This window comes from Mauremys mutica, chromosome 15 (assembly GCF_020497125.1).
Source record: "Mauremys mutica isolate MM-2020 ecotype Southern chromosome 15, ASM2049712v1, whole genome shotgun sequence".
In the NCBI taxonomy this organism is placed as follows: Eukaryota; Metazoa; Chordata; order Testudines; family Geoemydidae; genus Mauremys; species Mauremys mutica.
Genome location: NC_059086.1, coordinates 13,277,849 through 13,305,602, shown reverse-complemented (window position 1 = coordinate 13,305,602; position 27,754 = coordinate 13,277,849). Strand labels below are relative to the sequence as shown.

Below are 27,754 nucleotides of genomic sequence, written 5' to 3'. Positions count from 1 at the left end.
CACAGACAACCAGTTCATCAAAGTAATTTATAGTAACCAAAAAAAGTTTTCCCCTATGCTTTTGCTAACATTGGTTATTTTTAGTGAGGACAATTTGAAGTAGCCTTTCAAAGTTAGTGGATTAGAAAAGAAGAAAGCCATTTTGAAAGACAAGCCTATCTGAAGAAACATCCCTGAATTTAGCACCTTTATATCTGTGTTTCAATAAAAAGTTAGCATGCAGAAACATCCCAGGGTTAAGCCACAGAGAACCTGTTTATAAAAGTAATTTATAGTGATAAAGAAGTTTTCCCCCTATGTTTTAGACTAACAATGGTCATATTTAGTAAGGACAATTTGAAGCAACATGCTTTTGCAGCAAAGTCACTGTTAGCAAAAACAGCCTTTGTAAGCCAGTGGATCAGAGATAGGAAGGCTGTTTCTTCCTCCACTTTTTAACAAATACCAGTGAAAGTTATATTAAGATTTGTAAAGGAATAAATACTTTAAAAGACAAGACTATTTGAAGACACATCTCTTTATTTAACACCTTTACAGGCGTGTTTCAATAAAGTAGAACATGCAGAAACACCACAGGGCTTAATCCACAGATCTTTAGTAACAGCCAGTTTATAGTCCCCTAATTCTGTAAACCAGTGGATCAAAGAGAAGTTTGTTTCTCCCACCACTTTTTTAGAAATACAAGTGAAAGTTATATTAACCATTGTAAAGGAATAAACACTTTAAAAGAGAAGCCTATTTGAAAAAAAACAACCCTTCATTTGGCACTTTTACATGTGTGTTTCAATACAAAAAAATGAGCATGGAGAAACACCCCAGAGTTAAAACCACAGGACCTTAGTAACAACTAGTTTATATTCCCATTATTCTGTAAGCCAGTGGGTCAGAGAGAAATTTATTATCCTCTCCACTTTTTAACAAATCCATGTGAAAGTTATATTAAGCTTCCATTTTCTTAGGACTTTCAGATTTAAGTATGAATTTTTCTGTTGCATTATCAGAATGTCTTTGTTTTTAAATGTTTGCAACCCGTGTGCTGAGACACAGGTACAAGCTCCTGTCTTTGTTTTGGTCGATAGATTTTATTAAAATGCTGTGGCTTTCTCTACATTTTAAAAACAGATAAGATTAATTAGGCTAGCCAGTGATCCATGCACTATACTTTGCCTTAGCAATGCTTTAGGGATCACCCGTTCAGTTTTTTTTTTTCAGACTTCTTTCCTAACTTTTTAAATGCTGTTAAAGTTTTAACAAATGGTGAGATTGCATTGAAAGACACTTTGTGAAAGTTATAACAAGTATTTTATTCCATTTACTGATTGTAAAAGACAAAAACCATATCTTTGTGACTGCATGAAGCTCAGAGATAGCCTATCTGAAGAACACCCCACCCCTCGACTTTTCCCCCACACTTTTAATGCTAAACATGCAGTGTTTCATTATATAAAAGCTTTTTTTTAACATTTAACATGAAAATACTGCATTGACTGAGATGTAACATAACATGACCTTTGTAAACGTTATTCTGTATGCAGTGAGTACAAATTGAAGCATTATGTTTTTTTTTAATTTAACATGAAAAAGCAATATTGACTGAGCTGTAACAAAACAAGACCACTCTTAGGGATATTTTGTAGATGTTTGGTGAACTAAAAAGGCTTAAGATACTAGCCTATCCTTTTTAAAATGGTGTTTTAAAAGTAGCAAAAGAACAACTGGGTAAGAATATGAAAACTGGAAACGGTGGGGAATTTACATTAAAAAAGTGAAAAATTAACAAACAAACAAAAAAGAAAAAGAAGATTGCATTTTTAAGTTTGGATTTATACAAAAAACAGAAGAAAAAATAGCTTATGTATAAAAGGTTAGTTGTTCTTCTGTAGGAGAATCTGCCCTGGGTACAACATACCTATAGACCCCTATAAACGCCTATAGACCATTATAGGGTGGAGCTGAGGCCGCAGCTCAGTGGTGGTTTAGCAGAGGTGGCAGCTGAAATGCCTAAAGAACACATGAATGAGTATGAACTTTTTAAACAAAAGGCCAGAATTAGGATGGGGTTAACACCTGAGCATGCCCGTCAAAGGTTCAGATGTGGAAACCAGATGTGACATTTTCCTGACATGCCTAACACTTTGTAAAAAATTGGGATGCCTGGATAGCAGGAGCAAATGTTAAATCTCAGGAAGAGCTGTCTCCCCTTTGGAAATGGAACAGTTCTTAGTGGGTGTTCCTGAGGCAATAGAATGGTACATCCTAGATGGGAAGCCCAAAACTGTAATTGAGGTGTGGGAGATCGGAACCAAATGGGCGGAGGGGGTGGAGAAGAAGAAAGCTAGTAGCAGTTGGAGCGGGATACCAGAAGGGGCAAACCAAGATGACACCCCACTGTAGTAAGATGAGGCCCTGAAACATAAACCCTTATATCAGAGGCCCTGTATGAGGCCTAAGGCCTGAACTAAAGTAATGGTCAAGACTTTGCTAACATAAAACAAAGTTAAGCTGTGAGCCAGAGGCATCCCTGCTCACAGAAGCTGGCAAGGAAAGGGCTGATGCTGCAAAAAGAGACATACCTAAAAGGTACTGGACACTAGATATCAGAACAGTTGAATACTTGCACATTCCACATAGATAACAAGAAACAGGCTGACTCATCCTAAAGACAAGGTCAAAAGGGTAATATGATGGATAGAATTGTTTTGTTCGAACCAACATGTACAAGGTGAGAGGCGGCACCTTACTACGTAGAAGGGTTGTACCTAACTATGTAGGGGGGTTGCACCTCAATACGTCAGGAGTGATGTCTAACTTGTTTGTAACTGTGTATAAGAATACATCCCTGGGGCGGTTTCTTTATCTGGCCTAGGGCAGTGGAAAGTCCCACCACTGACTGAGCCGGTCCATTGTCAGGGAGCACATATGTACTAGCAGAACTGTAGATATCTGATCCAGGGAGCTAGAGACTGTGTTTTGTTTGGCAATAAACCTGGCCAGGTGCCTTCGTACCTTATCAGAGTCTGTGGTCATTGGGGGTTCTCTTGGGGGTCTGCTGTGTCATCTAGCTGCGCAGAGCCGGGGCAGCACACAAAGAGAACACACATATGAAGCCAAATGTTATCAATATTGAACAGAGCAGAGCACCACACCGGTAGCGTCTGACAGAGTCAGCCCAAACCCCACCTTGCAAGGAGGAGCCCTCCACAGAACCAAGGAGCCCCCAGATGCCCTCTCGCACCACCATTCCACTTTCCAGCTACCTACCTTGCCCCAGCCCACAGTCAGCTGCGTGATGCTTTAAATGTAATGAGCTGGGGCATGTGAAGGCCAAGTGCCCCAAGAGCATCAGCCAACTACAACTCATCAACCTGGAGTCCCACCAAGAGCCTTCAGGCCCAGATGTCTCACAAATACCCCCAAGCAAAGGGAAACTGAGTGTGGGTGGGAAGAAGATTACTGCATGGAGAGACACTGGAGCACAGGTGTCAGCTTTCCACCAATCCCTGGTGGATCCCAAATTCATCGACCCAGAGGCCCAAGTTATGGTGCAACCCTTTAAGGCCAACTCTTTTAACTTGCCTAGAGCCAGGTTGCCTGTCCAATACAAGGGCTGGTGAGGAATATTGACTTTTGCAGTCTATGACGATTATCCCATTCCCATGCTGCTGGGAGAAGACTTAGCCAACCGTATGCAGCTAACAGAAAGGTTGGGGATGGTCACCCGCAGCCAGGCTAACCAGGCCTCCACACCTAACTCCATTCCTGAGCCTTCTTCAGGAACCCAGCCAGTCTATGTCAGCAGTTGTAGATTCAGTTCCTGAAACTCAGCCAGAACCAGCCAAAAAATCAAAACAGGTGGAGCAGTCAGCATCAGAGCCCATGCTTGCAACCCCACCAGAGTCAGGGGAGCCAGCACCAAAGGGCACCACAGAGCCTGCACCTGCAGCAGCAGCAGCTAAACTGGTGCAAGAGGCTCAACTGGAGCCTGAAATACCACCTAGTGCACCAACCCCATCACCTGAATCGCTTCCAGTGGGACCAAAACCAAGTCCACAAGCCAGTGAGGAACTAATGTCTCCAGCATCAAGGGAGCAGTTCCAGGCAGAGCAGAGAGCAGATGAAAGACTCAAGGGAGCTTGGACGGTGGCACGGAATGACCCACCACCTCTCAACTCTTCTAATAGGTCCAGGTTTGTTATAGAAGGAGGACTCTTATACAAGGAGACCCTTTCTGGTGGGCACAAGGAGGACTGGCATCCTCAGAGACAGTTGGTAGTTCCAACTAAGTATAGGGAAAAGCTCTTGAGTTTAGCCCACAATCATCCTAGTGGCCATGCTGGGGTGAACAGGACCAAGGACCATTTGGGGAAGTCATTTCACTGGAAGGGAATAGGCAAGGACGTTTCTACCTATGTCTGGTCTTGTGAGTGTGCCACAGGGTGGGATAGCCCCATGACCAGGTCAAGGCTCCTCTCCAGGCACTCCCCATCATTGAGGCTGCATTTCAGAATGTAGCTGTGGATATTCTGGGTCCTTTCCTTAAGAAGACCCCCAGAGGAAAGCAGTACATACCGACTTTCATGGATTTTGCCACCCAATGCCCGGAAGCAGTAGCTCTAAGCAACACCAGAGCTAAAAGCATGAGTCAGGCATTGACAGACATTTTTGCCAGGGTAGGTTGGCCCCCCGACATCCTTACAGATTCAGGAACTAACTTCCTGGCAGGGGCCATGAAACGTCTTTGAGAAGCTCATGGGTGAACCACTTGGTTGCCACCCCTTACCACCATCAAACAAATGGCCTAGTGGAGAAATTTAATGGCACTTTGGGGGCCATGATACGCAAATTTGTGAATGAGCACTCTGATGATTGGGACCTAGTGTTGCTCTTTGCCTACAGGGCTGTACTGCATCCCAGTTTGGGATTTTCACCTTTGGAACTCGTTTATGACCATGAAGTTAAGGGGCCATTACAGTTGGTAAAGCAGCAATGGGAGGGGGTTACATCTTCTTCAGGAACTAATATTTTGGACTTTGTAACCAACCTGCAAAACACCTTCAAAGACTCTCTAGCCCTTGCTTGAGAAAACCTACAGGATGCTCAACAAGAGCAAAGGGCCTGGCATGACAAACATGCCAGAGAGCGTTCCTTCAGAGTAGGTGACCAAGTCATGGTCCTGAAAGTGCTCCAGGCGAATAAGATGGAAGCATCATGGGAGGGGCCATTTATGGTCTGAGAGTGCCTGAGAACTGTTAATTACCTCATAGCATTCCCAGACTCTACCCTAAAACCTAAAGTATATCATGTTAATTCTCTAAAACCCTTTTATTCCCAAGAAATCAAGGTTCTCCAGTTTACAGCCCAGTTTACAGCCTGAAGGAGTCTACTATGACAGAAAAAGCAACAGTGGCGTGGTAGAGGTGCGCCTTTCCATGACCCTTGGGTGTAAGCAGCGACAGAAAACCCAGGAGCTGTGTACCAGCTTCACTCCAATGTTTTCAGCCACCCAGGACAGACAGAATGGGCGTAACACTCCATTGACACAGGTGATGCTCGCCCAATTAGAGCCCAATCCTACCAAATGGCCCCTCAAGCCAAAACCTCAATAGAAAGGGAGATCAAGGACATGTTACAGATGGGTGTAATCTGCCCCTCTGAAAGTTCATGGGCCTCTCCAGTGGTTCTGATTCCCAAACCAGATGGGGAAATCCGCTTTGTGTGGACTACCGTAAACTAAATGCTGTAACTTGCCCAGAAAAGTATCCAATGCCACGCACAGATGAGGTATTGGAGACACTGGGTTGTGGCCAGTTCATCTTCACCTTAGACTTAACTAAGGATACTGGCAAGTGCCGCTAGATGACCCCATCAAGGAAAAGTCAGCCTTCATCCCCCATGTAGAGCTGTATGAATTTAATGTGCTCCCTTTCGGACTGAGAATTGCACCTACCACCTTCCAGAGACTGGTAGATAGCCTTCTGGCTGGATTTGGGGACTCTGCAGTCATCTACCTTGGCTATATTCTCAGATTCATGGGCAGAACACCTGGAATACCTCCAAGCTGTCTTCCAGCACATAAGGGAGGCAGGATTAACCGTTAAGGCCAAAAGGTGTCAAATAGGGCTAAACAGGGTAACGTACCTTGGACACCAGGTGGGTCAACCTCCTACAGGCTAAGGTAAATGCTATCCAAAATTGGTGTGTCCCTAAGTCAAAGAAGCAGGTCCAATCCTTCTTGGGCTTGGCCGGGTATTACCGATTATTTGTACCACACTACAGCCAAATTGCCACCCCACTGATAGACCTAACCAGGAAAAAACAGCCAAATGCCATTCAGTGGACTAAGAAGTGTCAAAAAGCCTTTATGTCTGACCCTGTACTAAAGTCCCTAGATTTCGTAACCACAGATGCTTCCGAGCGTGGTGTAGGAGCAGTTTTAATGCAGGAAGGACCAGATCAACAATTCCATCCTGTCATTTTTCCCAGCAAAAAAAACTTTCTGAAAGGGAAAGCCACTGGTCAGTCTCAGAAAAAGAATGTTATCACATTTTGTATGCTCTGGAGAAGCTACGCCCATACATTTGGGGACGGCGGTTCCACCTGCAGACTGACCATGCTGCACTAAAGTGGCTTCACACAGTCAAAGAGACTAACGAAAAGCATCTTCGCTGGAGTTTAGCGCTTTAAGACTTTGATTTTGAAATACCACACATTTCAGGAACCTCTAACAAAGTGGCTGATGCACTCTCCCAGGAAAGTTTCCCAGAATTAGCCAGGTGAAAATGTCCCTGTATTCTAAGTCATTGTAGTCCTTGAAATGTAAAAAGTACTGTTTAGTTCTTCATGTAATTCATAAAATTAGAGGTGCATGTATCTTATTAACTCTGTTTCCTAAACCTCCAGGAAGAAATCCCAGCTGGTGTGGTCTGAACCAGGCTGGCCAGCACCATCTGTGATTTGGGGGGCGTGTGATAAATAAAGTGGGGGGAAGCTCCCTTTGATGGATACCCAGACAGACACTTAGCTGTAAAATCCCTCTTGGTAGCTGTTCTTGCTTTACCTGTAAAGGGTTAAAAAGTCCCCCAGGTAAAGAAAAAAAAGGAGTGGACACCTGACCAAAAGAGCCAATGGGAGGGCTAGAACTTTTTTAAATGGGGGAAAAAAACCTTCTCTTTGTTTGCGTGTTGGGTCTCTCTGGGAAAGAGAGGAACGGAGGGCAGCAGGAACGCTGTGTAAGGCTTGAACCAGGTATAAAAATTCATCTTCCATACCTAGAAGAAATTACTGGACAGGGCATGTTTAAATACACGCAATTAGGGTTTTTTATTAGTATTATTATTTTGGCTTGTGGATCTCCTCTGTGCTAACCCCAGATGCTTTCATTTGCTTGTAACCTTTAAGCTGAACCCCCAAGAAAGCTATTTTGGGTGCTTAATTTTTGTAATTGTTTCTTTTAAGATCTAGCAAAAAGCCTAAGTTCCAAATGTATTTTTTTTCCTTCTTGTTTTTAATAAAATTTACCTTTTTTAAGAACAGGATTGGATTTTTGGTGTCCTAAGAGGTTTGTGCATGTTGTTTGATTAGGTGGTAGCCACAGCTAATTTCCTTTGTTTTCTTTCTCAGCTATTCCCCAGAGGAGTGGGGGTGGTGGTGAAAGGGCTTGAGGGTACCCCACAGGGGGAATTCCCAAGTGCTTCTTCCTGGGTTCAAAGGGTTTTTTTTTGCATTTGGGTGGAGGCAGCATTTACCAAGCCAAGGTCAGAAAGAAACTGTAACCTTGGGAGTGTAATACAAGCCTGGAGTGGCCAGTATTAATTTTTAGAATCTTTGCGGGCCCCCACCTTCTGCACTCAAAGTGAAAGAGTGGCGATTCAGCCTTGACACCCAGTGTCACTCAGCAGGTCAGCAGAACACTGGGAAACAGAGCTCAGACCTCCTGAATCCTAACCCAGTGCTCCATCTGTGAAGCCTCTTTACTGATTCTACAGTCACTGACCCCAATGTGCACTCACCTGAAATCAGGACTCTACGCTTGCTTGCTATCTTTAGCATGTTGCTGATTATTTTGCAGGAGATTTCATTCATAAAATCATAGAATATTAGGATTGGAAGAGACCTCAGGAGGTCATCTAGTCCAATCTCCTGCTCAAAGCAGGATCAACAGCCACTAAATCATCCCATCCAGGGCTTTGTCAAGCTGGGCCTTAAAAATCTCTAAGGATGGAGATTCCACCACCTCCCTAGGTAACCCATTCCAGTGCTTCACCACCTTCCTAGTGAAATAATGTTTCCTAATATCCAACCTAGACCTCCCGCACTGCAACTTGAGACCATTGCTTCTTGTTCTGTTATCTGCCACCACTGAGAACAGTCTAGATCCATCCTCTTTGGAATCCCCTTTCAGGTAGTTGAAGGCTGCTATCAAATCTCCCCTAACTCTTCTCTTCTGTAGAGTAAATAACCCTAGTTCCCTCAGCCTCTCCTCGTAAGTCATGTGCTCCAGCCCCCTAATCATTTTCGTTGCCCTCCGCTGGAGTCTTTCCAATTTGTCCACATCCTTTCTGTAGTGGAGGGGACCAAAGCTGGACAGAATACTCCAGGTGTGGCCTCACCAGGGCTGAATAGAGGGGAATAATCACTTCCCTCGATCTGCTGGCAATGCTCCTACTAATACAGCCCAATATGCCATTGGCCTTCTTGGCAACAAGGGCAAAATGCTGACTCATATCCAGCTTCTCGTCCATTGTAATCCCCAGGTCCTTTTCTGCAGAACTGCTGCTTAGCGAGTCGGTCCCCAGCCTGTAGCGGTGCATGGGATTCTTCCGTCTTAAGTGCAGGACTCTGCACTTGTCCTTGTTGAACCTCAACAGATATCTTTTGGTCCAATCCTCCAATTTGTCTAGGTCACTCTGGATCCTATCCCTACCCTCCAGTGTATCTACCTCTCCTCCCAGCTTAGTGTCATCTGTGAACTTGCTGAGGGTGCAATTCATCCCATCATCCAGATCATTGATCAAGATGTTGAACAAAACCGGCCCCAGGACTGACCTTGGGGCACTCTGCTTGAGACCGGCTGCCAACTAAACATTGAACTGTTGATCACTACCTGTTGAACCCGACAATCTAGCCAGCTTTCTATCCACTTTATAGTCCATTCATCCAATCTATACTTTTTTAACTTGCTGGCAAGAATACTGTGGGAGGCCATATCAAAAGCTTTGCTGAAGTCAAGATGGCTCATATCCATTGCTTTCCCTATATCCACAGTGCTAGTTATCTCATCATACAAGGCAATCAGGTTGATCAGGCATGACTTGCCCTTGGTGAATCCATGTTAACTGTTCCTGATCACCTTCCTCTCCTTCATTGTCTGATCCTGATTCTATGTTAATGCAACTTTCAATAGTGAAGGTTCCAGACGGTTTCTTTGTGTTGATGGTGTGTCATAGGTTTATTCCCCACTTTGAACTTTAGCCTTCACAAGATGGGGACCTGCAGGGACTCCTCTAAACTAAAATCCTAGTTTAGATCTGGTACGCTGCCACCAGCCAGTTTGTTTAGTGTCTGGCACACTCCCTGTTCCCCCAAAACTTTCCCTGGGGAACACAGATCCAAACTCCTTGAATCTCAACACAAAGGCAATTTCCACCTCCTTCCCCCCTCCCCTCTCCTAGTCCTTAGGAGAGATACCTTGATTCAAACTCATTGAATCAAACAAAGAGGGATTCACTTTTCCCCCCTCCCCTTCCCCTGAAAATCCAAACAAGGGAAGAAATCAAGCAAGTTCTAAAAAGAAAAGATTTTATTAAAAGAAAGAAAGTACACTATCTCTGTAATACCAGGATGGAAAAAATTACAGGGTCTAACTTATAAAAACTGGAGAGACTTCCCCTCCCTCCTCCTCAGAATAATAAAGTAACAGCAAACAGAAATAAAGATATTTCTTCAGCAAACACACAATTGCAAATGTAGAAATCAATTATAAGACTAAACAGCCTTCTAATACTCACTATACTGAATAGAAGAAAATACGTCAGGAAACCCTGGAGAACTTGAAGAATATGTCTGGTCTCTCTTAAATCCAAAGAGAGAACGGCAATCCAAACAAAGGACACAGACAAAGCCTTCCCTCCCCAGAGATTTGAAATTATCTTGTCCCTTGATTGGTCCTCTGGTCAGGTGTTCATCAGGTTACTGCTTGTTAACCCTTTACAGGTAAAAGAGACCTTAACCCTTAACTAACTGTTTTATAACATGGTGGTTAGCTTTTCTGTTCTGTTTTGTCCTTTATTATCTAGCCAGAGCACTTAGGGCTCAGGGAACCATCCCTCTGAGCTGCATGCCTTGCCCAAACAGCCCGGAGTCTGGGGGAATTGCACCACAGACCAGGGCCACCCAGAGGATTCCAGGGGCCCGGGGTCTTCGGCGGCGGGGGGCCCTTCCGTTCCGGGACCCGCCGCCGAAATGCCCCGAAGACCCGTGGTGGGGCCCCCCCCGCCGCCGAATTACCGCCAAAGACGGAGCGGGACCCACCGCCGAAGTGCAGCCCGGTCTTTGGTGGTAATTCGGCGGAGGGGGGCCCCCGCCGTGGGTCTTCGGGGCACTTCGCTGGTGGGTCCCGGAAGGGAAGGGCCCCCCTCCGCCAAATTACCGCCGAAGACCAAGCTGAACTTCGGCAGCGGGTCCCGCTCCGTCTTCGGCGGTAATTCGCCAGCGGGGGGTCCTTCCGCCTTGGAGCGGAAGGACCCCCCTGCCGGCGAAGACCGGGAGCAGAAGAAGCTCCTGCACCCGGCCCCGCAAGAGTTTTCTGGGCCCCCTGGAGCGAGTGAAGGACCCCGCTCCAGGGGCCCCAAAAAACTCTGGTGGGGCCCCCTGTGGGGCTCGGGGCCTGGGGCAAATTGCCCCTCTTGCCCCCCCCCCCCGGGCGGCCCTGCCACAGACAGCACCTTGTGTACAAAAGCAGCTTATGAGGGATATGGTGCAATTTGGGAACTGATCTTTTCATTAGAGGGAAATTCCCAGCCTCTCTTTCCCACTGAGCTTTTATATACGTTTCTCCACTCATGTTAATCTGAGGAGCTTTCATCATCAAGTTCAAACAAAGATGTTGTGCCTCAAAGTGCACTGCAGTCAGTAGTACTTCAAGAAAACCTATTTTTCTTGATATCATTTCACAATCTATAAGAGAAATGAAATCCTGTGTGGCCACACTCTCGCTCTCTTTCTCACTTGTGGATCAGAGGTTAAAAGAACCAAATTGCTGAGTGAGTTGGTTCACTAGACAATCTTGCTAATAAGCATTTGAGGCCAAGTCTATACCTCCTGTATAATGCAGGACATAGATTTCACCTGATTGTTTCTGGGTTGAGACCAGCAGCTTGAGGTGGTATCTTTTCGAAAGATATCCAACCTTGATGTAAAAGGTAATCTGTTCCAAAAGTTAATTATCCTCAGTGTTACAAATTTGGATCATATTTCCAATCTGAACTTTGCTGACCTTAAATCTAAGGCACTGGATCTTCTTTTGCCTTTTTCTGTGTGACTAAAAAACCTTCTAATATCTGAAATCTCTTCCCCATGCAGGTAATTATAAACTGTGATCAAACTGCCTCTTAAACTTCTCTTTGTTAAACTAAATAGATGGAGCTTCTTTAGTCTCTCACTGAGAGGCAGGCTTTCTAGGGCTTCATATTTTTGTCTTTTCTCTGAAACCACAAATCATTCTCACAGCTCTTCTCATTCCTGACATAATTGAGTTGACTGCAAAAGAGCTTCACCAAGACTTAATTGAGATCCTAATCTCTTTCTGTCAATAATAAAATATCTTATACTAAAAGATTGAATATTACCTTTATTGACCTGTCACATCCAGTTCAATCACCACCTCATAATACCAGTTCTCAGAAACCACTCAGCACATGTAATTCCCTGCATCAGAGACTTGGACATTCTTCAGCTTTAGAGACATGTTTCCTGTGTTCATTTCATGTTGAAAGAACTCTGTTCGAACCTGGTATCTCTGATCCTGTTTTTCTTCTTTGTTTCCTCTGGAACTTACATCTATATTTTCCTGGGGTCAAACAAGTCTCCCATGGAGAGTGATGTCCCCAGGGATACTTGTGGATATCACCTGGCAAGGGAGGGTAACGTCTTCTCCAAGGAATCCAATAACAGGCGATTCAGGGTGAATGATTTTTATTCACCTTTAGGGATATACAGATATACATTTTCTCTGTTTCAGATACTTAATCAATGAATGAACTTTATGATGTAGAAGCAGCCTGAGGTGAAATGAGAGGGTGATAAGGTTCCTGCCCTGAATTTTATAGTTGTATTTTCAGTTTTTAAATTTTGAATGGGATAATGAAATTGGTGTTTCAGGCTGTGATTTTAGGCACCACATGGACTCTTATTATTCCTGTGAAGTTCACTCGAGTTCTGAAGAACTTTACCCAGTTCAGCTGGATCATCTACAGTTCTGCCAAGCACCCATGATCCCACATTGCCATATGCAGAAATGGGCTTTCCTCCATTTCCAATCCTTGCAAAGTGCCGCAGAGATGAAACAGCCTCTTCAGGCACTCCTGGGGTGATGCACATTCCTAGCAACGCAAGTTGCTGACAAAGCCCCTAAGCACTCCTGTGGCTGAGATCTTCATAAGGATATGCCAATCCTGCAATTAGACACCTGCAGCTGGCTCATAACAGCTAACTTGGGCTTGCAGGTTTGGGCTATGGAGCAGTTTAATTGCAGTGTAGATGTTTGGGCTTGGGCTTCATTTTCTTGGGCACTAAGGGTGTAGAAAGATGAGTGAACATTAGTATCCCAATTGTAGAGTGAGAAATGCAAGGGAGAGAGAGATGATCTGACCTGCCCAAAGTCACAAAAGGAGTCAATGGGCAACAAAAATAATTAGGGGGCTGGAGTACATGACTTATGAGGAGAGGCTGAGGGAACCGGGATTATTTAGTCTGCAGAAAAGAAAAATGAGGGGGTATATGATAGCTGCTTTCAACTAAACTGAAAGGGGGTTCCAAATAGGATGGATCTAGACTGTTCTCAGTTGTAGCAGATGACAGAACAAGGATTAATGGTCTCAAGTTGCAGTGGGGAAGGTTTAGGTTGGATATTAGGAAAAACTTTTTCACTAGGAGGGTGGTGAAGTACTGGAATGGGTTACCTGGGGAAGTGGTGGAATCTCCGTCCTTAAGGTTTTTAAGGTCATGCTTGACAAAGCCTTGGCTGGGATGATTTGCCCTTCTAGGACACTTACATTGCATAATTTGTTCCTGAGACACCTGCACCTCAGTAAATCTGCCTCCTCAAAATACCTCTGCACCTTACCCACACAGTTTAAATACAAGAGCAACAAATATCCATAAAGATGGATTTTACTCAGGACACTTTATCTGGATACACCAAAGAACGGAAGGAAGTTGGTATAGTTGAAAAGCCAGGGTGCAGGAATCTAAATGATAAGCACAAACAGCTAGCATGGTGCTGCATTATCCAAATGGATTATTTCAGGTTGTATTTGTTGGACAGGTGATGTTCAAATTGATTTTAAAGCACCAGGTATTTTTAAAGTGTTTCAGTTGCGTTGAAATAAGCAGCTTTGGATTCTTCTTAGAGGAAGAATAATGCATGAAAATAAAACCACACAAAATAAGTAGAATAAAAAAGGAAAAGAACATGTATTTGGCGTTTAGAGTAATAAGAACATCTGGCTTTTATACAGCACTTTTCATCAGTAGATCTCAAAGTGTTCTACAAAGGATGTCAGTTTCCTTATTCCCATTGTACAGTTGGGGAAACTGAGACACAGAGAGACTGTGACTGCGCCAATGTCACCCAGAAGAGCAGCAGAACTGACAACAGAAACCAGGTCTCCTGAACCACACTCCAGAGATTGATTAACTAGGTCACACTGCCTCCCTCTTGGTATCTGGTTTATATAAAATATATATTTTATCATGAGAGAGAGAGAGAGAGAGAGAGAGAGAGAGAGAGAGAGAGAGAAGTATTAAAATCTACTCTCTTTTTTCCTCCATCTGTAGAATAGTTTTGTTTTTGTTTATTTGAGATGAACTGGGCAGGTGTTTTGGAGACACGAGGGGGCTTTACTTCTTGAGAAAGTTCCTAACACTTTGTGACTCATCTTAATTCCTAAACTGCTTGAGCTAGTGTGGGAAAAGTAGAATATGAAGCCCAGGAGTCATGTATAAACTACTTCAAGGTTTCTGAGGAATATAATGAATTTTGTGTAGCTTAAACTCCATTAGTGACTCAGGAGCACCTACAGAATATAATGAATTAACAAAACTACTATACGTACTGGGATCAATAGAGCCAAAGTTAGGGAATTATCCCCATCAGTGAAATACACCCAGAGGCAGGTTCCATGTTTACTGAAATATGGTCAGTTGAATAAAAAATACATCATAATGACAACACCACTCTTTGAGGTCTAACAACTTAAAAAGGCAGCAGAAAACATCTGAGGACTTCCAAGAGGGCATAAAGTTAGACTCTATTCATAACCTTAATTTTTTTAATTTTCTGTATTGCATAATCAAACTCTCTCTTCCTAGTATTGCTTTAGATGTCACAGGGGAGAGCTAATATGCTTTTTCAGATACAGGGTTTGTATTTTATTTCATTTTTCTTCATAACCATTCCTGTATAACTCCTAACCAGCAACTGAATAATTGCAAGATTTTATCCTCTTTTTTTGGGCAGCCATCCATAATGGTGTCATTTCTAACTATTGCTACATTGCTTGGCAATATCACACTTTCATTTCCCTGCCATCTAAACACCCCTCTTCCCAAGATTTTGTCATTAAAGTATTTTCCTATTTTAAAAAAATGCAACAGAAAGTTAAAAATATTTCTCTGAAGACAAGTCTCCTTTCAGAATTTATTGATTTCGACTTCTGAGTCAACAAGCCTATTACAAGCGTTTTTGTCTCTTTTTCTTCTGTTTTATGTGTTTTATTTTATCTTCAATTTCTATTTGCTTATTTTACTGTTTCTGGTGTTCCACGTGTTTACATTCCCTTCTCCCCTCTGTTTTGAATTTTACTTCTCTAAAGTAACTAAAGCTCATTTTTCCTTTCTTAGAGGCTTTAAAGGAATAGGGGCTCTGATGGGGAGGATTGCTAGTGGTTTCTGCTCACCTGTGTTGTTCCTGGGACTGAAGAATGGGTAGTACAAAATTTTATTAGTCAACTCTGCAGGGATAGTTGTGATGAGGGACATATGTCCTGCATCATAAAATGAGATTATTTTCTCTTCCTGATCCAGAAAAACACCAATCACTTTACATTGCATATCCCTCTTTTCAATCTTAGCATTTTTTATGCTTGAAAACAAGTCTCCCTGGGATCTCTTCAGAGACCAATATCCCTCCTCAGGGAGTTTCTCTGCCTTCTCTCTTTTCACTCTGTCCCTCACTGACTGACTAAGCACCCCCAGCTCCCAGTCCACTTTCTCCCCCACATCCACCTCCCAGTACTGCCTCCCAGCCACAAACCCCTCCTTCCCCACCACGAGCAGGGCCCCGGAGGCTGCATCCAGCTCAGGAGATGCAGGTTCTTGCCAGACTCTTTTCTGATCCTCTGACAGTTTGAGTTCTGGGTGTTTGCAGTCCGGATCCAGAGTGATGGGAACTGGGGAGAGAAACCGGAATGGTCCCCTGGTTAGTAGGGAGTGAATCAGGGACAGTCAGAGAAAAGAGAAGAGACAGGAAAAAAAAACAGGGGAGAAATGAATTTTAAAATGACAAATTCATATAAACATCAGCATAACGGGTACCGTATGACAGTAATTTACACACTCTGCAGGCAAAGTCCAGCCCTGGGGCAGGGAGAGGGCATGGGGAGCTCTTCCTGTTCTTACACTCCAATACTGGAGTAAGGCAGCAGGGGAGCTGCTAAGGTCCCTGCTGTTGTGTCTTTGCTCCAAGGGAGCAATATCTGCTGGCTTTGGGCCAGGAGGAAGCAATTTCTGGAGGTGAGATACAAGCTGCTCCTTTGTGAGTAGCAATAAGGAGGAATAAGGAGCATATTGCATACACATCGTTCTGACCCATCCTGCCCTGCTGTAGCTGGATGGCTGCTGGACGTGCTATGAAGCTGCTCCCACTCTTTTAGTGAAGAGAAGCAGGATACTTCCTATGTGTTGCTATGGAAAAATCATTAGGAAAAGTACTAGAGGTCTGATCCTGAAATGTGCTGAGCTCTGTAGCCCAGCAAAGTGCATCAGAACACGAGTAGCTCATCTGAGTGCAAATGTTTCCTTGGATCAGGTCAGAGTATTCAGCACCTTGCAGGACCAAATCCTATGTGCTGTATAACATGTCTGCGCGCGTGCGCACACACACACGCGCACGCGCGCACACACCTCTCTCTCTCTCTCTCTAAAGGCAAGAATCATACAATGCTCTGCCACGTTGTAAGGCCACCACAACTGAGCAGAAGGATGAGAAATTCTAGTGTTATGTTATAAACCACAAGTGCTTTAAAAACTGGACTCAAAGGGTGAATTACTCCTGGAGTGAAGCTCTATTCTGGAATTGCTTTATTTGTCTTTAAATAAGAGGCTTATTTCAGGCTTGATCTTCCAGACACATGGTCCATCCCAGAGCTCCCAGCATGAAGGGGAGCGTCAAGCAGCACAGTCACTTAAGATGGTGCAGTCGGGTCCCCTGCTCTGCTTGGAGAGCTCTGGGAATGCTCACAGCAGACACGCTCTTCCGCTGCCAGCGCAAACGCCATATGGCTAACACTGAACTCGGTCTTCTTCCCAAAACCTTCACTTTCCTGCCTTTCTCCACTGCTGGTGACAGCTCTGTCTTTACCCTGGGGCACAGACTCACAACCTTGGTGTTATCTTCATCTTGTCTCTCTGCTGACAAACCTTGTCTGTTTTTTCTTCACAATATCTCAACAATCCACCTCTCCCTGCCTATCCCTATGACTAAAATGCTTCTCCAGTCCTTGGTCATCTCATGCATCCACATTTCCCACAACCTCCTCCTCTCTCACCTCCCCAGCTTGCACCTCATGTCCCAACTTTCATTTAAACCAAAAGATGTCAATTCAGGCTCTTCACATGCTCTGTGTCTCACAGCCTCACCTGTCAGTCACCTTCTTTAATCCCTCCATTGTCTTCCTCTGACCCTGCACATCAGGATCATGCTTTTCATCCACATCTTCAAGGCTCTGCATAGGGAACCTGCCTCTGCACCTTCATCTCTCACTATTCCCTCTCTCACTCCACCAGACTCTCACCCCACCAGATTCTCACCCCAACTTTCCATGTTTATTCTTCTCCCCCTCATCTTTCTGCCTTTTCCCTTGCTTCCTCTTATTCCTGGCTACCTCTCTTCTCTTAGTATACAAGGCACACATCCTCTCTACACTGATGTTTCTTCTTAGGTAAAACATCACTAATATTAATTCACAACGGCAAAATGCTGTTGCAGAAACACACATACACACAAAATCATGTTATAAGACATAAGTACCATTTAGGTTTTATCCATAACATGCAGTGTGTGAATATTTTTCTCTATTTATTAGGCACCAATAATGGGGCTTGTAGTAGAAAGAGAGAACCTGAGACATAAGGCCTGGAATAAAGGGCCTGGTATGAAGCCTAAGGCCTGAACTAAAGTCAGGCCCTGCTGCTATAAAGGAAAGTTAGCAAAAGTCAGGCTATGAGCAAAAGTCAGGCCCTGTTACAAAGCAGATGCCTGCTTGCAGGTTCACTATCCAATACATGAACTTGGCAAGGACAGGGCTGGCATAGCAAAAATACAAACACTCCTAGACACAAAGTATTCACATAAACACATTCCAGATGGGTAGTATCGGAACAAGGTTACAGTGTAAATACACTCCCCAAAGGTAGTACTGGGACACACTGACCCCTCCTAAGGATAAGGTCAGGATGACAGTGTGATGGATAGAGATGTTTTGAGTGAACCAATAGGTACGAGGTAAAGGGTGGTAACTAACCATGTCAGAGGGGCGTACGTGATGTGTTTGTATCAGTGTATAAAAGAGGGGTCACAGAGGGGGTGTCTGTCCAGACTAGGGGGGAGCAGAGAGACCTGCTGCTCACTGAGCCGAGTTCATTGTAACGGGCATACATGTCTTAATATCCCCACAGAGTCTGCCAGGTGCTATTACCATACTTCACTGACAATCAACCTGGCCAAGAGGCTTCACTACTAACCCAAGTCTGTGGTCTTTTTGAGCAATTCAATTGAGGTCTGCTGTGTCAGCGATCTGTGCAGAGACGACATAGCCCACACAGAAAGAACACACACATAGCTAACAATTGACAACAGGGCTGTTCATGTTTAGAGTCATGCTCATGTTTAAACACTGTGCTGGACTGGGGCCTTCAACTGTAAACTGTTCTTGACAGGGACCAGACCTTCCACATGTTTCTACAGCACTGAGCTCATCGTTAATGCTTAACAGATAATTATTGCTGTTGGGGAATTTAAGGTACCGAGGACTGAAAGATAACACATATGTTTATATCATCTGTAAATATATCCAATCAATGCACAAGGAATGATTTTCAATTCAAATATTAATTTGCAAAGAAAATCTCATAATTTACAGATAACAGATTTACTGTATGCACTGGAACTTACCTGCATAGCTCTGAGCTCTTCTGAACTCTATAGAGGGAAAAAGCAATTACTGCCTTGACAATCTATGGCATAGTGAAATACAATGGAGTTTAAAATATCTTCTGTCTACCCATGTGTTTATAGCACACTCATCTCCATGCTGTTTTAATCTAATTAATACACGAGCAATAATTATAATTTTCATTTAAAGAATAAGCAGATAATTTAAAACCAATCAACTTACCCAGCTCTCCTGAGAGTCGATCTGAAATGAAAGGAAACTTCAGTCACTGACCCTAACTAGTTCTTTTCTGATACTGTTTTTAAAATTCTAAGAACTCTGTATAAACAATGCTTAGACAATGGGGCTCAATCGGGCAATTTTTTGTGTGCTAGTAGTTCTGTAACCATGGTAACTGTCCCATTACAGTTAATGAGACTACTCACCTAAGTAAGAACTGAGCTTTTAGTTTTAGAGCTTCTTTACTGGAAGAGTGGCAATAGCATGGGCACTGAGGCTCAGATTTATGGGAGCTGGGCATATATTTTCCTTAAGCTTCCTTGAAAATCCTAGGCATAAATGTTATTGACAATGATATGTTACAATCTCTGTGCTGTGACTATCAAAGACACAAAGCAAAGAGCAATGTTGGTTCATTCCATTATATAAATACTTCCCCAACATCTTTATATTCAATTGTATTCCCCAACATCTTTATATTCAATTAACTCAGCCATTCAAAGTGCCTCTAGCCAAAGGTGACTACTGGGATCTGTTTTTGTAGTTGTAGCCTCATAAATCTTACATATTTTATTGTACCTATATCATACAATGAAGCACCAGAAATAGACGTTTTTAGTTCTTATCTGAAATATCATCATTTACCAGTGCTATTGTCTAGCATTGTTGAGTCCTGCCTCACAATTTTTTGTGTGATACTGATGTACAGTGTAGAATGTGTTAGCTCATATGATTGTTGTCTCCCTAATAGCGATGTTGCAAAAACTAAATGAACCAAATTCATCCCTGTTGCAGTTCCAATGACTGCCGTGGTTTTAAAACAAAGATAATTTCTTAAAAAAACCCCAAAACCTCACAAGCATTAACATTGATAATCTCACCACTGTGGTTAGTGTACATCCTATAATGATATACCTGAATCTGTGTAAGTATAAAAATGTCATTACCCTATGCATCTAGGCTATAATCCTAAGGTAGACAGGGCCACTACATTTTAATGATTTTGCAAGTGTGTGTGTATCACCAGCACCTTCTGCTGGATGGAATCAGAACTGTTCACCTGCATTTCACAAGCCCTATACATCTAACAGTGATTGAAGACGTTTGTTTAGCTGAAGCAGTAGGTGCCTGTGCTATAGAAATAGGAGAGATCTGGGTTCCATCTATGATGTTGTCATGGAGGTCCCAGTGGCCGTGATGTGTAGAATAGTAACATCTGTAGTCTTACTTAGATTGTAATCCCCTTGAGGCAAGGGCTGTCTTTTTGTTCTGTTTTTGTACAGCACCTAGACCAATGGGGTCCTGCTCTACATAAAACACCTACTAAATAAGGTACAGCAGTGAACACTATGGGCTCTTGGGATATGCCTGAGGATACTAAATGCTACTGTAACTCACCTAACAAATAATACACACCATCTAGCAAGTGCCGTGACTGGGATCTTACAAAGTGGATATTCACCCACGAAAGCTCATGCTCCAATACGTCTGTTAGTCTATAAGGTACCACAGGACTCTTTGCTGCTTTTATAGATCCAGACTAACATGGCTACCCCTCTGATAGATGCTACCTTAATTCATCAAATATATATTGTACAGCTCCTACCACAGTGGAGTTTGGCTAGGTGTTATAGTAATAAATAAATAAATAAAAAATTATTTGTGCCCACAGTTTTGTTACAATGTATTGAGAGAGAGAGAAAGAGAGAGACTCATGATTAAAGGAGAATGTTTCTCAACCCCAAAAGAGTGGGGATAACGGGCCACATGCTTTGCTTTCAAAATACAAAAAGCAGGGGTCACACCATGAAATTAATAGCCAGGTTCAATACAACAAGAGGAAGTACTGTTTTCACCCAACACCCAGTCAACCTGGTATGTTGTGATGGCCAATTTTATAAATGGATTCAAAAAAGGACTAGATATATTTGTGGAGGATAGATCTATCCTTGGCTATTAGTCAAGATGGTCATGGATGCAACCTCTTGCTGGAGGTGACCCTAAATCTCTGATAGCCAGAAGACAGGAAGGGAAGCTTAGGATGGATCTCCTCAGAATTGGCTGCTCTATATACTCCTCCTGAAGCTCTGGTACTGGCCACTGTAGGAGACAGGATAGCGAGCTAGATGGACCTTTGCTATGACCCAGTATGGCAGATCTTCTGTTCCTGAAGTAGAAACAGAGTCTCACAGGCTGGTATTTGACCACATTTATTGGGCTTCACCTTCAAGATGCCCTAGACAGACTCACCAGAACGTTCACCTCTTTTATTCTAAGACAAGTAACAAAATAGACAAGTTTTCTTACCAATATTTTCTTGTATGTCTTGAATTGCTGCAAAATAGTAATTAAAATTAGTGCAATGAACAGTAGAGAGAGAATAAGAACTGAGAGAGCGAGCAAAGAGATAGTGATCCATGGAAAATGTTGTGAAAACTATTCATAGAGAATTCTGCTATTACCCATGCATAGCAGGGATCCTGCTAAATCTCACTCAATATTTAACAGCCATCTGTTTTTACAACTCAGTCTGTCTGCCATTTATCTCAAACAATAGAGTGCAAACCACTTAAAGAGTCTTTGAGTGATCTCTGTCATTATTTTTATTATTTGTAGTGTGCCAACAGCATGCTACAAGCTTTAAGACATTTAACTCAAGGAGGCCCCGCCACTAAGAGCATGTCATGTACACTGACAATTTCCTGTCGAGATGAAGGATGCTATGCAATAAGAGTGATTGACAAAGATGTTTAGCAGAGTCCTCTTAGTTAGTTCCACAATTAATCTTTAAATGCATGTATGTTTGTTTAATATTTATTTTATCTCATTATATGATGGAGCAGATCAGGTTTTTTTTTATTTTAGAACTGTGAAGAAATTATAAAGGGGAAAATTGGAAAAAAAAAGTTTGTGAAAATTGTTTCCATTTTTTCAAGCAGCTCTACTTTGTGGAGCTCTGCTTTACAGGCATTAGTATTGAAATGTGTTTTAATAAGAGACTTGCAGTTATAATGTGGAGGGACTTCGGATCATTATTGGTCTGTGAGGTTTTAAGCACAGGGGACACATGGGAAGAAATCATGGATGAAAAATGGAATGAAAGTTGCAGTTGCAGGTGAAGCAAAGAAGGTGCTGGAGGAGAGACGAGAAACTATTTTGGAGAAATCAGACAGGAGATGAATTTTAGGACAACAAACTCATCTTTGTTGTAGATTGCAAGGGAAAACCAGTGAAAGAATATGAAGAGAAAGGTGGACTTAGATCAGGGGAGAAATTAGGTGACTAGTCAAGCAGAATTTGAGTCAATGGAAAGTGGGAGGGGATGCGGTGAGGGTCTAGCAGGTTGTAATGGTAGACGTTGTGGTGGTCAAGCTGAAAGCTGGAGAAGACTTTTGGTGGTGGAAATTGAGTAGAATGAGCCAATATCATTGTGGAAGAACACAAAATAGTCAAATCCTGGCCACTCCATCAACCTATGGGAAAATGGAGAGAGAGGAGAAGGAAATGATGGCAAAGCTGCATTCCAAGGGTGATAGAGAAGGGAGGAAGAAAACAGGGATTTTGAGGAAAATAAATTCGTTTTGCAGTTGCTAGTGGCAAGACAGCCTGGGAGTGGCATCTGAAAGGCAATCAGAGATGTGTGACTGAATGGAGGGAAGAGATAAGAGGTGAAGAAGATGATCTATGAGTCTTTGTTTTAGAAGAACTAGTATAAGCTGTGTGCTCAAACGATGTCCCACAGGGAGAGAGAGCACAGGAGAGGGTCAAAGGCATAGAGACACCAGTGGAGATCTCTATCCAATCCCTAGTATGGGAGCAATGATTATGATGTCAGAAAGTAGGCAGCTATGTATGATCACCTTTTCTAGTGTTCAGCCCCATTTATTAATAATTTCTGACAGTGTTTGAAAATAAAATACATATAATAGTCATTCAAATACTATGCTGCTGTTCATTTTTATAAAGCAGCTTATTTTCATTTATGGCAAAGCTCTGTCTGTCTACACTGAGTATTTTAATAAAATGAGACTTACCTATTTGATCTGTCCTTTTGTTTGTCTCTAAAAGAGTAAATGAATGAAAAACAAGAACAAATGCATGTTACTGGGTTAGTGATTGGCTTTAATTGAGAGAGTTCATGGATTTCAAGGGTAGAGGGGACGTTGTGATCACCTAGCCTGACCTCTTTTATAATATAGGCCAGAAAGCTGTCCCCAAATAAATCCTGGGTTCCTGGGTGAAAAGCTTTGAGGTGGGCTGTGACACTTTATTCCATATTATTCCATTGTTAAACCAGATTCATTCAAGTCTTTGCAAAATGGATATGAAAACAATTTCTAAAATAATAAATAACCCATAACATTTTAAAAACATCTAAATGTCTCTACATACATCCAAGAAAGAGCATTTCACTTGGAAATGATCAGAATTCAATTATCCATATTTAATATTGAAAATCTAAACTCATATAAGAACTTGACTGGGCCTGTTAACCAGACAAAAATATTTGGGGATGGTGGCCTTTCTTCTATACATGCACATAAGAGAAATAACGAACCATAAGAGCATTTGCATTCTCACCTAGTGTGGAGAGCAGACGTTCTTTTTCTGAAAGAAATGATATTTAAATATCATTGTAAGATAGAAGGCAAATATTGTTTAGTCTATTTTATGGCATTTATGAAATATGCATAACACTTTACACCTATGTCTATAATTTATTTTAAAATACAATCATTCATACTGTATGGGTCAAATTCTGCTCTCAGTTACAGTGGAGCAAATCGAGTGTAAACTCACTGATTTAATCCATGAGCATATCACAATGTTTTTTACTTTATTTGAATAGTTGTATAGTTCACTACATTTTCAAGTATAACTGAAAATGGGCCTTGTTTGTTAAAAAGTCAAAGTTTAAAATGTTCATGCAAAAACCAAATTTTTTGTTTTAGAAATGTGCAGTGTTTGTATGAATACTGTAGGTTTTCCACAGAACATAAACACTTTCTGGAAGAAAAAATAGTGACCTCAAAATTTTGAACACCCCAAACTTTGGACCTTGTTGAAAAATGCAGTATTCCCGTGATTTTGATATATCTCTCACATACAGCCTTAGACATTAGAATATATTTCATTGACAGAGGAGTACTTCCTTGCACAAACTGTTTATCTCAGCCAACATAATATATTAACATAATCTGCCTATGTATATCTCAATGAAACTATATAGCTAACCAGTATCAAACAGATCCCCATCATTCATGAATCAAAATCTATTAATACTTTTTAAAAGTAAATTACATAATAATTTTCATGCTCAGATTGTATTTATGTATGAAGGTTTTCTGGTGTTATATGATAATCTAAAAATTAGTCTTGTTTAATCTATCATATACAGTTATTCAGTCATTACATAAACTGTGTTTAGTTTAAATTATACTTTGAGTGATTTACTCTTGGTTTGTTTCTTATTTTGTGTAGTGGATTATAACTATACGCTATAACTTTATCAGTAGGAGACATTCTTCCACTGACATAGTGCTGTCCACACCGGCACTTAGGTCGGTGTAACTTAAGGTACTTAGATATACTTAGGAGCTTATTCAAACCCCTGGATAAGACAAGAGTCTGTCTGGGCAAAAATCACACTGGGAAAGCAAGCTACTAGAGCCTCCCCTGAGATAGTGCTTGGGGTGTGCTACAGACCGCCGGGATCTGATTTGGATATGGATAGAGACCTCTTTAATGTTTTTAATAAAGTAAACACTAATGGGATTGTGTGATCATGGGAGACTAACTTCCCAGATATAGACTGGAGGACAAGTGCTAGTAATAATAATAGGGCTCAGGTGTTTCTGGATGTGATAGCTGATGGATTTCTTCACCAAGTAGTTGAAGAACCAACGAGAGGGGATGCCATTTTAGATTTGTTTTTGGTGAGTAGTCAGGACCTCATAGAAGAAATGGTTGTTGGGGACAACCTTGGTTCGAGTGATCATGAGCTAATTCAGTTCAAACTAAATGGAAGGATAAACAAAAATAGATCTGGGACTAGGGTTTTTGATTTCAAAAGGGCTAACTTTAAAGAATTAAGGAAATTAGTTAGGGAGGTGGATTGGACTGAAGAACTTGTGGATCTAAAGGCGGGGGAGACCTGGAATTACTTCAAGTCAAAGTTGCAGAAACTATCAGAAGCCTGCATCCGAAGAAAGGGGAAAAAAATCATAGGCAGGAGTTGTAGACCAAGCTGGATGAGCAAGCATCTCTGAGAGGTGATTAAGAAAAAGCAGAAAGCCTACAAGGAGTGGAAGATAGGAAGGATTAGCAAGGAAAGCTATCTTATTGAGGTCAGATCATGTAGGGATAAAGTGAGAAAGGCCAAAAGCCATGTAGAGTTGGATCTTGCAAAGGGAATAAAAATCAATAGTTAAAGGTTCTATAGCCATATAAATAAGAAGAAAACAAAGAAAGAAGAAGTGGGACCGCTAAACACTGAGGATGGAATGGAGGTTAAGGATAATCTAGGCATGGCCCAATATCTAAACAGATACTTTGCCCCAGTCTTTAATGAGGCTAATGAGGAACTTAGGGATAATGGTAAGATGACAAATGGGAATGAGGATATGGAGGTAGATATTGCCACATCCGAGGTAGAAGCCAAACTCGAACAGCTTAATGGGACAAAATCGGAGGGACCAGATAATCTTCATCCAAGAATATTAAAGGAACTGGCACATGAAATTGCAAGCCCGTTAGCAAGAATTTTTAATGAATCAGTAAACTCAGGGGTTGTACCGTACGACTGGAGAATTGCTAACATAGTTCCTATTTTTAAGAAAGGGAAAAAAAGTGACCCGAGTAACTATAGACCTGTTAGTTTGACATCTGTAGTATGTAAGGTCTTGGAAAAATGTTTGAAGGAGACAGTAGTTAAGGACATTGAGGTCAATGGTAATTGGGACAAAATACAACATGGTTTTACAAAAGGTAGATCGTGCCAAACCAACCTGATATCCTTCTTTGAGAAGGTAACAAATTTTTTAGACAAAGGAAATGCAGTGGATCTAATTTACCTCGATTTCAGTAAGGCATTTGATACAGTTCCACATGGGGAATTATTAGTTAAATTGGAAAAGATGGGGATCAATATGAAAACTGAAAGGTGGATAAGGAACAGGTTAAAGGGGAGACTACAACGGGTTGTACTGAAAGGTGAACTGTCAGGCTGGAAGGAGGTTACTAGTGGAGTTCCTCAGGGATCAGTTTTGGGATCAATCTTATTTAATCTTTTTATTACTGACCTTGGCACAAAAAGGGAGAATCTGCTAATAAAGTTTGCAGATGATACAAAGCTGGGAGGTATTGCTAACACAGAGAAGGACCGGGATATCCTACAGGAAGACCTGGATGACCTTGTAAACTGGAGTAATAGTAATAGGATGAAATTTAATAGTGAAAAGTGCAAGGTAATGCATTTAGGGATTAATAACAAGAATTTTAGTTATAAATTGGGGACACATCAGCTGGAAGTAACAGAGGAGGAGAAGGACCTCAGAGTATTGGTTGATCACAGAATGACTATGAGCCGCCAATGTGATATGGCCATGAAAAAAGCTAATGCAGTTTTAGGATGCATCAGGCGAGGTATTTCCAGCAAAGATAAGGAGGTGTTAGTACTGTTATATAAGGGACTGGTGAGATCTCATCTGGAATACTGTGTGCAGTTCTGGTCTCTCATGTTTAAGAAGGATGAATTCAAACTGGAACAGGTACAGAGAAGGGCTACTAGGATGATCCGAAGAATGGAAAACCTATCTTATGAAAGGAGACTCAAAGAGCTTGGCTTGTTTAGCCTAACCAAAAGAAGACTGAGGGGGGATATGATTGCTCTTTATAAATATATCAGAGGGATAAATATTAGGGAGGGAGAGGAAATATTTAAGCTTAGTACCAATGTGGACACAAGAATAAGTGGATATAAACTGGACACTAGGAAGTTTACAGTTCAAATTAGACGAAGGTTTCTAACTATTAGAGGAGTGAAGTTCTGGAACAGCCTTCCAAGGGGAGTAGTGGGGGAAAAAGACATATCTGGCTTTAAGACTAAGCTTGATAAGTTTATGGAGGGGATGGTATGATGGGATAGCCTAATTTTGGTAATTAATTTGGCAATTGATCTTTGATTATCAGCAGGTAAGTATGCCCAGTGGTCTGTGATGGGATGTTAGATGGAATGGGATCTGAGTTACTACAGAGAATTCTTTCCTGGGTGTCTGGCTGGTGAGTCTTGCCCACATGCTCAGAGTTTAACTGATCGCCATATTTGGTATCAGGAAGGAATTTTCCTCCAGGGCAGATTGGCAGAGGCCCTGGAGGTTTTTCGCCTTCCTCTGTAGCATGGGGCACAGGTCACTTGCGGTAGGATTCTCTGCAGCTTGAGGTCTTCAAACCACAATTTGAGGACTTCAATAACTCAGACATAGGTTAGGGGTTTATTATTGAAGTGGATGGGTGAGATCTGTGTTCTGCATTGTGCAGGAGGTCAGACTAGATTATCATAATGGTCCCTTCTGACCTTAAAGTCTATGAGTCTATGAGTTGGGGTTGGTCCTGCGTTGAGCAGGGGGTTGGACTAGATGACCTTGTGAGTTCTCTTCCAACCCCAGTCTTCTATGATTCAATGAATCTGTGATAACTTACCGACCTAAGCTGTAGTGTGTACATAGCCTAAATCTCACGTAAGCCTTATTTCGAGGGCATAAGTAAGTCTTTAGTGGTGAATAGCCCTGGTGTAATCCCTTAGTGACAGATAGATTCAGTCCTCATGATTCCTTTACCTGGAATGATACCTCTGTGGTTAACGT

The 27,754-nt window shown here is 42.1% G+C and overlaps 1 protein-coding gene across 1 annotated transcript in view; it reads right to left on the bottom strand.

Annotated features, from left to right (window-relative positions):
* Positions 1–15,049: 15,049 nt before the first annotated feature.
* The window catches only part of LOC123350334 (butyrophilin subfamily 3 member A2-like), a 30,315-nt gene continuing 17,610 nt past the window's right edge, over positions 15,050–27,754 (bottom strand). The window contains exons 8-12 of the mRNA XM_044988861.1: positions 23,472–23,498; positions 22,925–22,951; positions 21,198–21,224; positions 18,894–18,914; positions 15,050–15,668 (exon numbers count right to left, since the gene is read on the bottom strand). Coding sequence (XP_044844796.1) covers positions 15,103–15,668; positions 18,894–18,914; positions 21,198–21,224; positions 22,925–22,951; positions 23,472–23,498 — 668 coding nt within the window. The 3' untranslated portion in view covers positions 15,050–15,102. The remainder of the gene's footprint in view (positions 15,669–18,893; positions 18,915–21,197; positions 21,225–22,924; positions 22,952–23,471; positions 23,499–27,754) is intronic.